At 38.3% G+C, this 14472-nt stretch overlaps 1 protein-coding gene across 14 annotated transcripts in view; it reads left to right on the top strand.

The window, feature by feature from the left end:
• Positions 1 to 14472, top strand: part of LOC122227036 (BEN domain-containing protein 5) — a 1450833-nt gene that overhangs the window by 1115544 nt on the left and 320817 nt on the right. For all 14 annotated transcript variants that reach the window (XR_006205861.1, XR_006205863.1, XR_006205862.1 and 11 more), the window contains one exon: positions 2252 to 2291. Coding sequence is in view for 11 of the 14 variants with exons in the window: in XM_042951161.1 (XP_042807095.1) it covers positions 2252 to 2291 (40 nt within the window). In the remaining 3 variants the exon portion in view is untranslated. The remainder of the gene's footprint in view (positions 1 to 2251; positions 2292 to 14472) is intronic.

Raw genomic sequence — 14472 nt, 5'->3', positions numbered from 1 at the left:
TCTACTGGACCCCACAGAGTCACTATTTACAGATAGCTCTTTAATTAGGAAATAGACACTTCTCAGATAAATAATCTTTCACCAGCGTCATCACAAAGTCAAACTTATAGAAAAATAGAAGGATGCGTTGTTTTCTTTCCTCAAGCATGAGAGAAGTGCTGAGCCACACAGGTTGGCCTTGGCAATGGCAGCTTGAGCCAGTTGTGCCACTGGCCTGGTTCTGTGTTTGGGAGGGAAGGCAGTCTGGCTCCAGCATTCCTTCTAGCCCGTGTGTGTGGGTGTGTGTTTCTTTTCAGAGTGAGGATGTGTGTTCACAATGTATGTCAGTGACATCTTGGAGTTGCATTGTTTGCTTGGAAATGTCAACTGGAATGAGTTATGAACTGGCAGGAAAACAGTGATGTTGATTGAGAAGTCCTTGAGGGACTTCTTTCAGGCTCATGAGAAGTCATTGAAGTAAAGGGTACAGAGATCTTAAAGAGGTTTTGACTGGGACAGATCAAAGTCAAACAGAGGAGGAGAGAGACCATAAGGGCAAGGAGATTTGAGACCATGTCTTATGAGGAAAGGACACAGGGACTAGGCATATTTAGACTGGAGAGAAGACACAGTTCTTCAGATGTCCAAACTCTTGTCATGGGCTGAGGCAGCTAGACACAGTAATGGTGTAATAGGAAAGCAGCTTTTAACCCTGCTCAAAGTACAGCTATCCAACTGATAAGAAGTAATGAACTCCCCATCAAGAAAAGGGATGAAACAAGCAATGTGGGGCCATTGCAGAAGGGATTCCTGACCTGGTAGCAGGTCAAACTCAGTGACTTTTGAGCTCCAAGTATCCATAATTCTATGAAAAAGGAAGAGGTAACTTATATAAACCAAGGGTCACGTGGTCTATAGTAACAACAACAACATCAGTACTGATTATCTTTTAGGTGAGCACCTATTAAGTATCAGGCACCATCATAATGATTTATGTACATTGTCATATTTGGGGCTTTCAGGCCAGCATTAGAACTGACTAAATTCTAATCTGGGCCCTTCCATTTAATGAAGAGGTGCTCTTGGAAGATAATTTTCCTCTCTGAATTTCATGCCACTTCTCTGTATAATACCAACCCTGTAGGATTGCCAAGAGTATGAAAAGACATGACACATCAAAGCACCCAGTACTGTGCCTGGCCTATAGTTGGCACTCAAAAAATGTTTATGCCTTCTCATTTCTGCTTAAGCAGAATTTCAATAAGCCATTCCCCATTCTTGGAGAAAGACAAGATAAATAGGGAAATGCAGGTAAGGTGAAATATGGCAAAGGATCTATTAGAAGAAATACTGGGTAATCAGAAGTCACTACAAGATGTAGCCTAGAGCAATGGTTCTTGTTTGCTTTTACCCTTTTGGAGAAAAAAAATACAGATTTCTGGGACTATTTATGGAAAATCAAGTGTAGGAAAGAGAAAGAAGTCATCTGGGGCTTAAGAAATCCTGGCTTAAGTCTTTAAGAGAGTTGCTCACTGCCCCACTCCCAGCCGCCAATACCCACTTCTCCAACCTCAGGTTCCCATGACATCCAATTCAGGACAGAGCTTTCCTGTAGGTATGCTGTGATGTGGGGCAAGCCTACTGAGATATTGATCTCCTCAGCCCTTGGGGTAGCCAGGGCCAATTGCCTACAAACATAAGCAGCCTCATTCATATGGACTAGTGCACCAGGCAGATACTTTTGCTATGATTGTTATATGTTACAAAGATAAGACGATTCAGTTAGAAAAGAAATGGTTTCATCATCAGTAATTAAAATTGTCATAGCATTGCTGAGCAAATTAAATAAATAAACCAGCCCAGGAGTACCTTGGTTAGAAAGGAATATGAAGAGGGTGACAGTGACGTAGGGACCCATGCAAAGAGGATTGCCAAGATATGAGATACTTAAACAGTGGGGCTAGCATGAACAAAGGGCATCTCGTACAGAGGACATGAGCTCATGGCCTTTCCCTAGGTATAAAATAGGTCTGACTGGAAGACCTCTAAGGCCTCTCACCTCTGACTGTACAAGGATGAACAAAAAAGCCATCCATTCCCTTTGTCTCTAGGGTGCAATGCCTCTCTGCAGAATTGTGAGCAAGCACCACATTCTCCCCTTTATACCCTGCTCTGTGTATCTGAATATCCCTTTTGTGTGTCCACCCTAAGCTGCTAAGCACAGTTCGCTCTCGCTCAATTTAGTGATCTCATAGTATGTTTTCTTTTGCAGCAACAGCGGCAGCTTGACCTCCTGACAATCACCAGCCCTGGTGAGTAGGTGCAGCCGTTCTGCTTTGGCTTTTCCCTTATTTCCCAAAGCGATGCCTGTTTGCCTATCCAAGTGCAATTCCTGCCTTCCTCCTTTGACTCCCTGGATGAACAGCAGAACTCTTAGTGCCATGAACAATGCTTCTCCCTCCATTCTCTGCCTCACAGGCATTTCCTACCCCCAACCCCCAGCTTTGTGCTGCCTCCTCTTGACTCTGCAGATGGCAGGACTGATAATCTGATGTTGCTACATATTCCAGGGCCAAATTCTCCCCAGATCGTTCAATGGACTCAAGTGTCAAGGAAATGTCTTGGTCGCATGAGAAATGAGTTTTGAAATCATGGGGAGCAGGAAAGCTGCCCGGCAGGAGGCATGGAATGGAGGAAGGATGGCTTATGAGGAAGGACTAGTCTGGAAAAGTGATTAGGTTTGGTATTCTGTGCTGAAGGTCAGAATAACTCTGGTCTCACTTTAGGGGAAATTCAAGTTCCCCAACAAAGCTGTGGCCATGGGAATTCTTCCCCCTAGGCCTGGCATCTAGCCTAGAGAGTGGTTGAGTAGTTTAGTTTTTCCAGAGAGGTATTTTATTTTGGTTTGGGAACTTGAGGCAAAACTGGCCAACAAAAGTTGCTATTCTCTCTTGGGATCCAAGAGGATGATGATGCCAGCAGGGTTAGTGAGCTTTCAAGAATGGGTGTGGTGGGTCATCTTTATCCATTCAAAATATTTAGCAATGCTGGTGAACCCCTGCTGTGCTAGACATTAACACTTTGGTTACTGGACTGGAGGGATATGGGATTGGGAGGGAGGGGCAAATGTGGTAGAGTGGTCATATGGCAGGGTTGGGGCTCTAGGAGTGGCTTAATTACTGGTAAATATGGAGGCATTTCAATATCTTGGCATCCAATATGTCTATACCATGGTATCTCTGGCTCTCACCAAGCTTGCCATGCTGTACCTGGGTGCCAGCTGGCTCACTTACAAGGAGATTGAGAAACTGCCCTCTGCAGGCACTATCTTAGCACAAAGGCTAGTCATCTGGTCTCAGTCACTGAGGTAAAAGACAGTGACTACAAATGTAAGTTGGATCTACCCAGTTCAGGTGACCTTACCGTATTTCCATCTGATAGAGCTTTTTGAGCTTAGGACTTTAGAAGAACAGAGATTAAGTGGCTGAAAAATGTTTAATCTGCTCTATAGATGAGCTATGTTCAATGCATATATGATTAACATATAGAAATTTCAAATCATGGGCTAACATAACTAGAGTGGCTCACGTGTGTGACATGTGACCTACCAATCCCTCCCAGCAAGGTGCTGGTGAGGGAATATCTCTGTCCTTCTTTGGTTTCTGTCCATTGTAATTGTGTACTATTCTACTCCACATGTGCTAACCCAGATTGCCTGTTTCCACATTCCAGTTTCATCTTGTTACATCCTGATATGATGCAGACGTATGAATTGGAGGGGATTCTTGATATGTCTTTAGACCCTGTTTACTTTAGTTCTTTTGTGCTAGCTCTTTCTGTTCCTAATTGCTGCTGCACAAATTCAAGCAGAGTAGTAGTGACTCTGAGTGTACTCCTTTTGAAGAGCTACAGAATTGCAGAATAATAACCGCTGCCAGAGTTTGGAATGGTTTATAATTTTACCTACTTTTAGATATTATCTAAAATGTCTCCTGGGTAAAAGCTTCCCAAAAGGTATACCATGGCACACTGTGTACTGCAAGTAGGCTACCTTTGTGTGATATTATTGTGAGATTTGCACCTGTGAGATATTGATCCACTTACCTCTCAGGGGCACAGGTAGGACCTGAGCAACTGGAGCCTCCAGGGTGGTAGCCTCACTCCAGTGTACAGGACAAATATCCATATGTGCCATGACATGGAAAGGTTGGGAAGCACCATTAGACCAGGTATTATCTGGACAACTTCTATCCCATGTCAAAAGCACTTTCCTCCATTGCGACTGACCGTCCCTCACTTTTCATATCATCCCTATTCCCTATCTCCAGAAGCTGTAGCAGCAACAGCGGGCTTACTACCTCTCTGGGGCCGTCAGTGGGAGGTACTAGCTTGTCTGTACTCCTCACCACCATCCTCCACACAGAGCTTCAATCTGATGGTGCCACTCTTCATATACTAAGAGCTTTCAGAAGTGCAGGTTGGGAATTTGGAAGCCTTAATAATCTGTGTTATCTTCTTTTCTTATTTTTTTTACTGTGAATAATTTTGAATATACAGAAAAGAGTAGAGATATAATGAACAGCCGTTATTGCCCTCCCTGCCCCACCAAACATGTTGGCTTTATCATATCAATATTGAGCCATCAATGCCACAGAGTTCCCTATTTGAAAAATTTATAGATCTAGTTGAGACTTTTCTATACTCTTACTGATTGCAGCTTTCTCCCTTCACTCTACAGGTAACCACTATAATAAATTCTATTTTTTTCCGTATCTGTGTATATAAAAATAAAGTAGCTATAACTGGTATTCTTTTACAAATTCCTCTAAGTGATGCCACACTGTAAATGGCATTCTGTGACTTTTCCCTTACTCATTATTATATTGTACAGATTGATTCATGTAGATACATATACTACTGGTTCATTCATTTTAACTGCTATATAGTATTCCACATATGATTGCATTGCAATTTATTTATCCTTTTTTTTTGATCATAATTTAGGCTATTTTCAGTTTTTTATAATGGCAAGCAATGCTACTAAGAGTGTTTTTGTGCTTGACTCCTGTGTATAACCATGAGAATTTCTCTAGGGCATATAGTTAGGAGAGGAATTCTTGATTTTGTGCATGTTCAAATTTACTATGTAATTATGGCCAGTTGTTTTCCAAGGTAGTTGAACAAATACATGTTTCCAATGGAAAAGTGTAAGGGTTTCCATTTCCTTAAATCCTTAATACTTGGAATTGTCAGGCTTACAAAATTTTACCACTCATCATGATAAATGTGAAATGGTATCCGATTGTTTTTATAATATTTGTTTCCCTGATTACTGATGGGTTGAGTATCTTTTCAAATGTTTATTGACCACTTTGGTTTCTTCTTTGGTGAATTGACTTTTCATATTCTTTTTCCATTTTCCATTGATTTGTTGTTTCTTTTTATTGATTTATAAACCTTTATTATTCCAAATATCAATACTTTGTCACTTATATGCATTGCAAATATCTTCTCCCAGACTGGGGCTTGTGGTGTTGGGTTTTTTTTTGTTTTTTTTTTTTTTGATTAATAATGTACTTTTACATGGAAGATTTTTAAAAATTTAATGGAATTAAATTTATCAACCTCTTGCTTTGCTTTTGTGACTTATGTAAGAAATCTTTCCTTCCCTGGATATCATACTCTTCTGTATTTACCTCTAAGAATTGTCAAGTTTTATTTCATACTGAGTCTTTATCTCATTTAGTAATGATCTTTTGTATAATATGACTTAGGGATTTACTTATTTTTTTTGTTTACATATGGATAACCCATTGTCTCAGCACCATACAACAACTACTGCATCCCTTCTCCCACTTATAAGCAATTACATGCCTGTCATATAGAAATTATCCTATATACAGAATCTGTTTCTGAGGTCTCTGTATTATTCCATTGGTCTACCACACTTACTCTGAATTAACTCCACACTGTCTTACTTATAATACATCTTAATTTTAATATTATCTTTATAATTAGTAGGGAGATATCCTTCTCCTTTTCTCTTTTATGGAAATCTTTTGGAAATACCGGTATCTGTTGGTTTTTTTTTTTAATAAAATCCAATAATCTATGTATTGTGACAGGTGAATTTAATCTGTTTGTATTTATTATAATTACTGATATATTTAGATAAATATCTACTACCATATTTGTGCTTTCTGTCTATCATTTATTTTCTTTTTTTTCTCATCCTCCCTTTTTTGGTATTATGTTTTATATATTACTTGCTTTCCCCCTACCCAATCTACAGATTTGGATGCTATTGATTTTATTTCTGACTTTAACTGATTACCTTTGGATGTACATTTGATTATATATTTTCTTACAAAATCTACAGCCTTTCACAAAATTAGCCTTCATAATAAGCTGAATAAAAGATAAACTAGTTGGGGTGCCTGACTGGCTCAGTTGGTAGAGAGTGCAACTCTTGGTTTTAGGGTCGTGAGCTCGAGCCCACGTTGGCAGTAAAGATAACTCAAATAAATAAATAAACTTAAAAAAAAAAAAAGACTAGTTGTTGTATGGTGCTGAGACAATGGGTTACCCATATGTAAACATGCTTTAACCACCTATTGAACACTGTCCTGTCACCACCTAATTATTATTATTTTAGACTTTTCAGTTAAACTGTTGCAAAAAAGAAAAACAATGAATTACTAACAGTACTGAACTAATTTACTTTTCCTACACAGCTTATAAATTTTGTGTTCTTCTTCTTATTATGTATCAAGATTTCCTGTTACCTTATTAAAGTGAATCCTTTATTTTTTTTTTTTTTTAGTTTACTTATCTATTTTGAGAGAGAGAGAGCACACGCACATACACAAGTAGGGAAGCTATAGAAAGAGAGGAAGGGAAAGAGAGAATCCCAGTCAGGTGGAGCCTGATATGGGGCTTGAACTCAGGAACCATGAGATCATGACCTGAGCCAAAATCAGCTGCTTAACTGACTGAGCCACCCACATACCCCAAAGTGAATCCTTTAATAGCTATTTAGTGAGAGTCCACAGGCAACCCTCTTAATATATGTTTGTCCTTATTTTGACTTCTCTCTGGAATAATAGTTTGGCTAGGTATAAATTCTAGTTTGAGAAATTTCCTTTGTACTTTGAAGACTTTTAAAACTTGTTTTCTGACATGCATAGTTGCTGATGAGAAGTCTTCCATTATTTGTTTTAAAAAAAAATTGTTAATGTTTATTTATTTTTGACAGAGAGAGAGACAGAGCATGAGCAGGGGAAGGGCAGAGAGAGAGGGAGACACAGAATCCGAAACAGGCTCCAGGCTCTGAGCTGTCAGCACAGAGCCCGCTGCGGGCTGGAACTCACAAACCGTGAGATCATGACCTGAGCGGATGGATGCCAGACGCTCAACGGACTGAGCCACCCAGGCGCCCCAATTATTTAATTGTTTTTGATAACTTATCTTTTTTGATAGATTTCAAGATTGAAAATCTTAATGTTCTGTTTTTGGTTTGGGTGGGATTTTTTTTTTTTTTTTTTTTTTTTTTTTGCTGTAAATAGATATGAATCATTTCTATTTACCCTACTTGGTACTCTGAGTATACTTCCACCTGAGAATCTATGTGTTTCTTTAATTCTCAGAAATTATTGGCAAAATTTCTCTTCAAATACTACTTTTCCCTTATTCCTCTAACTCTCTTCTTCAAGAACTTCTATTAGATGACTGTTGTATTTTCTCAGGTGGCCCACCGTGCCTGTTTTTCATAATTTGTTTTTCATAATTTTTATCATTTTGTCTTACCGCACTAATTCTGAGTTCCCCACAAGTAACTTGCATTTATAAATTCACTTTTTGACCATGTCTAGTCTAGACTCTTTTCCCTGTCTTTTTCAATATTTCAATGACTATATATTTTTAATTTCCAAGATTTCTAATTTTGTTCATATCCACCTGTTCTTGTTTTATTTCTGCCTATTCTGTTTCATAATTTCTTATTCTGTTTTAATGCCTTCGTTTGTTTCTCTGAACATCCTCAATATGCTTATTTTAAAATCTCTGACTGTTCTATAAAATAAGTTTCATCTGGAGTGAATTCAAGTTATAATTGTTAATTTTGTTTTGTATCATTTTTAGCATTTAATTTCTTCATGCATTTTGAAATTTTAATTTGTAAGAGCACTTTGAGGAGGAAATTTTCTGGTTTTCTCTCTCCTCATCCCCAACGCCCCACCCCCAGAACCCCTACTGTGCTCACATCTCCCTGTGTGGTGGTTTTTGTTGTTAACTCTACCCACATCTCAGTATAGGACCTGGTAAATAGTGGGGATATATCCGATCCAGTGACAAAAAGTCAGCAGAAGAGTTTGACATTGTTTCTGTTTCCTGCATCTATATTCCTCACCTCCTCTCTAGGCTTGCAGTGCAAGGAGCTATTTCCCAGAAAGTTCTACAGCAGCCTTTTTAATTTTTTCCCTAGGCTCCTTTCAAGACATGAGAGCCCCACCCTAGGGCTCTAAGCAGAAGATGTAGGGGCACCTGGGTGGGTCTGTTGGTTAAGCATCCGACTTTGGCTCAGGTCATGATCTCATGGTCTATGAGTTCAAGCCCCGTGTCAGGCTCTGTGCTGACAGCTCAGAGCCTGGAGCCTGCTTCACATTCTGTGTCTCCCTCTCTCTGCCCTTCCCCTGCTCATGCTCTGTCTATCTGTCTGTCTGTCTCTCTCTCTCTCTCTGTCTCTCAAAATAAATACTGTCACTCTCTCTGTCACTCAAAAATAAATAAACATAAAAAAAAAAAAGATGTTGTTTCTGATCCTCATCTTCCAGAGTACTGTTAGTTCCTGTTGTCCCACAGGAGGCAAACTTCAGCTGCTACTTCCTGCTTCTATGTCCAGATCTCAGCATGCAAGTAGCCTCAGGACAGCTTACCTTTCACATTTCTGTACGTTTCAACTTTGTGGGGACATGTCTCTCACAAGAGAACCCAAATATATATTTTCATTTCTTTTTTCATCCAATATTACTATTTGATGAGAAAGAATGGGCTTATTGAAGCATGAATTTATTTAGCCATTTGACCCAGAAATCCAGCTATAGTTTCTTCTTTACTTTCTGGAAAGTTTATTCTCCTATAGCCTTTTCAATAAAAGGGAGGCAGTATGAAGAAGTATTTTTCTCTTATCCAAGCAAAACTCCTAACCACCAGACTGCAAAGAGAAACTATTATTTTTTGCACATGTATATACATATGTAATTTTAAAAATAAAATTCAGATGATACTATATAAACTGTTTTATTTGAATGTAGTATGAACATTTTCAATGTTATTAAATATTCTCTAAAAGGGAATTTTACCTAGTTGAAAATCATTCCATTATATTTATAATTTATAAAAACTCTATTATATGTTAAGTTGTACCCAGTTATTTAATTATAAATAATACCACAGTGAACATTCTTCTATAAAGACTTTTGTATGCATCTATAATTATTTCTCTAGGAAAAATTCCTAGAATGAGAATTACTGAGAAAGGTGTACATAGGTCACTAGTCATGACAGGCTACATTATGCTGAAGTAACAATGACACCATAATTTCAGAAGCTAAAAAAAAAAAAAAAGGCTTATTTGTCACTTTTGGTACATGTCCCTCATGGATTGGAGACAGCTCTGCTTTACATCTTCTTTTTTTTTAATCTTATTTTATTTTATTATTATTATTTCAGTAGGCTCCACACCCAATGTGGGGCTTGAACTTATGACCCTGAAGTTAAGAGTCACATGCTGTACTGACTGAGCCCACCAGGCACCCCTGCTTTACATCGTCTTTACTCTGGCACCCAGACCAAGCATTCTTTCTTTGAAACATACCTGGGTGTCTTAGTTTGGGTTCCCTAAGAAGAAAACCTTGAGACAAAGATTTCAGGGCAAGTAATTTATTTGGGACATAATCCCGGAGACCTTGGTAGCAAAGCAAGGAAGAAATACAGGAAAAGAAGGGAGAAGAAGAAGAAGGAGAAGGAGAAGGAGAAAGAGGAAGAGGAAGAGGAAGAAGAAGAAGAAGAAGAAGAAGAAGAAGAAGAAGAAGAAGAAGAAGAAAAAGAAAGAGGAGGAGGAGACGGAGAAGGAGGGAGAGGAAGAGGCAGAGGGTGAGGGAGACGGAGAGGGAGAGGGAGAGGGAGAAGGAGAAGGAAGAAGAGGCAAGCTACCACTAAGGACAACTGGAACTTAATCAAACTGGAGAACCCTGGAAGTTAATGTGGAAAATAAGCCTCGAGTTATCCCTCTGGGAGGCAAAGGAGTGAGAGTGAAAGTGGGTGTGCTAATTCCCTTCCAGACTTCCAATCTGCTCAAGAAGTATGGACATAGCAGATTCCAGTGGCCAAAGAAAGCTCTCAGGATAGATTTGCACATGTTGGCAATTGGAAATTATTTAACATTATGCACAAGTAAGTGCCCAGTGAATATGTGACATTGCAGCACCTGCCACATGGGTCATCATGGCAGAGGGAAAAGGGAGAGATACAGTGAGCCATGTACTTGCTCTAAAAATATTTGGAAGGGGTCACTTCCACCCATATTTCCTTGGTCGAAGCAAGTTATATGACCACTCCTAAATTCAACAGGGTGGAGATGTATACTCTTCCCACAGGGAAGGGGACTGCAGTGCAGAGAACTAGAATATTTGGCAATGATTCCTTAATCACACCTACAGAAATATTTTTATATTCCCACTATCAAGTTAAGAGTGCTGGTCTTAGGTTTTTTAAAATAATGGCTTTACTGGGGTGCCTGGGTGGTTCAGTCGGTTAAGCCTCCAATTTCTGCTGAGGTCATGATCTTGCATTTTGTGAGTTCAAGCTCCACATCAGGCTCTGTGCTGACAGCTCAGAGCCTGGAGCCTGCTTTGGATTCTGTCTCTCTCTCTCTCTCTCTCTCTCAGCCCCTCCCCTGCTCACACTCTGCCTGTCTCTCTCTCTCTCTCTCTCTCTCTCTCAAAAATAAATAAACATCAAAAAAAGAAAATAGGGGCTCCTGGGTGGCTCAGTCGGTTAAGTGTCCGACTTCAGCTCAGGTCATGATCTCACAGTCCATGAGTTTGACCCCCGCGTTGGGCTCTGTGCTGACAGCTCAGAGCCTGGAGCCTGCTTTGGAATCTGTGTCTCCCTCTCTCTCTGCCCATCCCCTGCTCGTGCTCTGTCTCTCTGTCTCAAAAATAAATAAAAACATTTAAAAAATTAAAAAATAAAATAATAGCTTTATTGAGATGTAATTCACATGCCATAATATCCACCTTTTAAATGCATCATTTAGTGGGGTTCAGTATATTCACAGAGTTGTATAACTATTACCACTAATTCCAGAACATTATCACCACTCCAAAAAGAAACTCCATTAACAGTCACTTCCTATTTCTGCCTTCCCCCATGCTCTGGAAACCGCTAATCTACCTTCTGTCCTTATGGATATGCCTATTCTGGACATCTCATATAAGTGGAATTGTACAGTATGTGGCCTTTCTTGACTAGCTTTTCCACTTAGCATAATATTTTCAGGCCCATCCATATTGTAGTATGTATCAGTACTTCATTCCTTTTTATTGCCAAATAATATTTCTGTATGGATATATCACAATTTGTTTATCCATTCTATTTCATTTGTTTCCACTTTTTGTCTATTATGAATAATGCTGCTATGGGCATTGGTGTATAAGTTTTGTGTAAACATGTGTTTTCAGTTCTCTTGGATATAAACCTTAGAAATAGAATTGTTGGGTCATATGGTAAGTGTTAGGATATAAATTTTGAGAAACTGCCAAAATGTTTTCCAAAGTAGCTGTACCATTTTACATTCTTATCAGCAATGTAGGACACATCCAATTTCTCCACATCCTCTCTGACACTTGTTATTATCTATCTTTTTTTTGAGAGAGAGAGTGAGAGAGCATTCATGTGTGAGTGAGGGAAGGCAGAGGAGGAGAGAGAGGGAGAGGGAAAGAGAGAGAGAGAGAGAGAGAGAGAGAGAGAGAGAGAGAGAGAGAGAATCTTAAGCAGACTCCATGCCCAGAACTGAGCCCAATGTGGGGCTCGATCTCATGACCATAAGATCATGACACAGGGCTTGATCTCACGACCATGAGATCATGACCTGAGCTGAAATCAAGAGTTGGGCACTTAATCGACTGAGCCACCCAATCACACCTATCTTTTGATTATAGTCATCCTCGTGGGTGTGAAGTAGTATCTCATTATAGTTTTGATTTGCATGTGCCTAATGACGAATGATGGTGAGCATATTTTCATGTGCTTTTTGGCCATTTGTATATCTTCTTGGAGAAATGTTTAGTCAAATTCTTTTTCCTTACTCATTTTTAATTAAGTTACATTTATCTTTTTATTGTTTAATTGTAAGAGTTTTAAAGTATATATTCTGAATATAAGGTCTTTTATTAGATATATGATTTTCAAATATTTTTTCAGATGGGTTGTCTTTTCACCTGCTTGATGTTCTTTGGAGCAAAAGAAGCATGTAACTATTATGAAATTCAATTTACCTATTTTTTTTTCCTTTTGTTGCTTGTACTTTTGATATATCTTGGAAAACATTGCCTAACTTAAATTCATAAAGATGTACTCTTGTGAGTTAATTTTTTTATATGATGTGAGGTAGGAGTCCAGCTTACCTCTTTTGAATGTGTTTGGTTTTCCTAGCACCATTTGTTGAAAAGACTGTTTTCCCCCTGTTGAATTACCTGGGCACTCTTGTCAAATGGTCATAGCTTTTTGATGGTATATACTAGAAGGATAGTATTAAGGGAGTATCTAAATACTGGCACTAAGTGCCAGAGCTGTGTTAAGTGCTTTACATATATTTTTCACATAATTTCCCCCACCACCCCATAAGACAAGCATTGCCTTTTCTGTTTTAAAGATGAGAAATGAAAGTGCAGCATAATTATGTGAACTGCCTGCTTGAGCACAGTTAATAAGTGATGGAATCAGGATTCAAATTCAGAACTGTCTGATTCTAAATCCTTTGCCTTTTGTGCTGCTGCTACATATAAATATCACTTCACTTGTAATATTGGTCCATGGAGTCTTCTTTCCCAGATGGGATTCATATTGACTCACTTTTCTGGGGATGAGGAAAGTCCGGAATGCCACAGTATCATAGTCATTGGGACTTTCCCACTAACTGAGCTATGTCCTGAAGAGACAATTGATTTCCTAAGACATCATAGAAACCTCCAGAAAACAAATCATGGCTAGATTTGTTTCTGATTGCAAATCTTGTAAGCTTCCTTTTTTTTTTCTTTTATAATCCTCTCTTAACCTTGTTAAAGCAATACATATGTTGAGTGGTGATAGACTGGGGTTGCTGACCATGACATGACAAGTTTGAGTTTGGTCTTTTATTAAAGTCCCCCATGACATAAACTCATCCCCTCTGGAAACTAAAGAAACAAGAGAGGCCAAATTAGCCATTGTTATGTGCCTCTGACCATCTTTAGAGCCAACAGGAGGCCTGTGGAACCCGTCCAGGGTAGCCAGGACCAGGAGTGAAGCCAAGCCAGATGACTCCTGGGCCTCACTGCCAGAAGGTTAGCAGCACCATGGATGTGCAGAGAGCGGCTAGTTCAAAAAATTCATGCACGTCGTTAAAACAACTTTAAAAGAGATTTTTAAAGAAGAAAAATAAATTACTCCTAGTCCCACAGCCTTAGCACAATACAAAACCTAATTCTATTTATACATTTTCCCTTTCAGTTCTTGTCTATATGCAGAAACATATTTACATAATTGCAATCACAGTACGTTTTTATATACATCTTTTTTCACTTAACATTATTTCATAAACAATCTTCATGTTGCTATGTAGTTTACATACTTACCATCTTTTTTATAATAACTTTCTCTATTAAAAAATTGCACATGCCCATGGTGCAAATTTTAAAAACACAGAGAAGTTATAAAGATGAAATATCAGTTATCTCCCAGAGGCAATCACTGTTTAATATTTTAACACATTTACTTCTTCGCCTTTTTTTCTATGCATGTATAATTTTGTTTTACATAGTTGAGATCATGTAGAATATAAAATTTTATCCTGACTTTTCACTTAATATTACAAGAAAAATATTTCCCCATGCCAATAATGTTATATATTTAACTTAAATTCTAGTTTCTCGATGTTATGAATAATTTATGAATCTTTGTGTATATATTTTCCCTACATTTTAGGTTATTATCTTAAGATAGATTACTAGGGTTTGAATTACTACATCCATGAGCATTTTATGAGCATTTTAAAGGTATACTTATTTTAAAAGCTCTAGTATCTTCCATCTTTTATATATAGTCTAGTTTATAAAAATCCACATCCTATTGTTGTGCATTCATGTTATTTCCAGATGTTTTCTCTTATAAATAACTCTACTACAAAACTATTTGTGGAAAAACCTTTTTACTTCTTTTATATAAGTTTTTACC

This window comes from Panthera leo, chromosome C1, assembly GCF_018350215.1.
Source record: "Panthera leo isolate Ple1 chromosome C1, P.leo_Ple1_pat1.1, whole genome shotgun sequence".
NCBI classification, from domain to species: Eukaryota; Metazoa; Chordata; class Mammalia; order Carnivora; family Felidae; genus Panthera; species Panthera leo.
The sequence above is the reverse complement of the archived record's forward strand: the minus strand, read 5'-3'. Positions and strand labels throughout refer to the sequence as shown.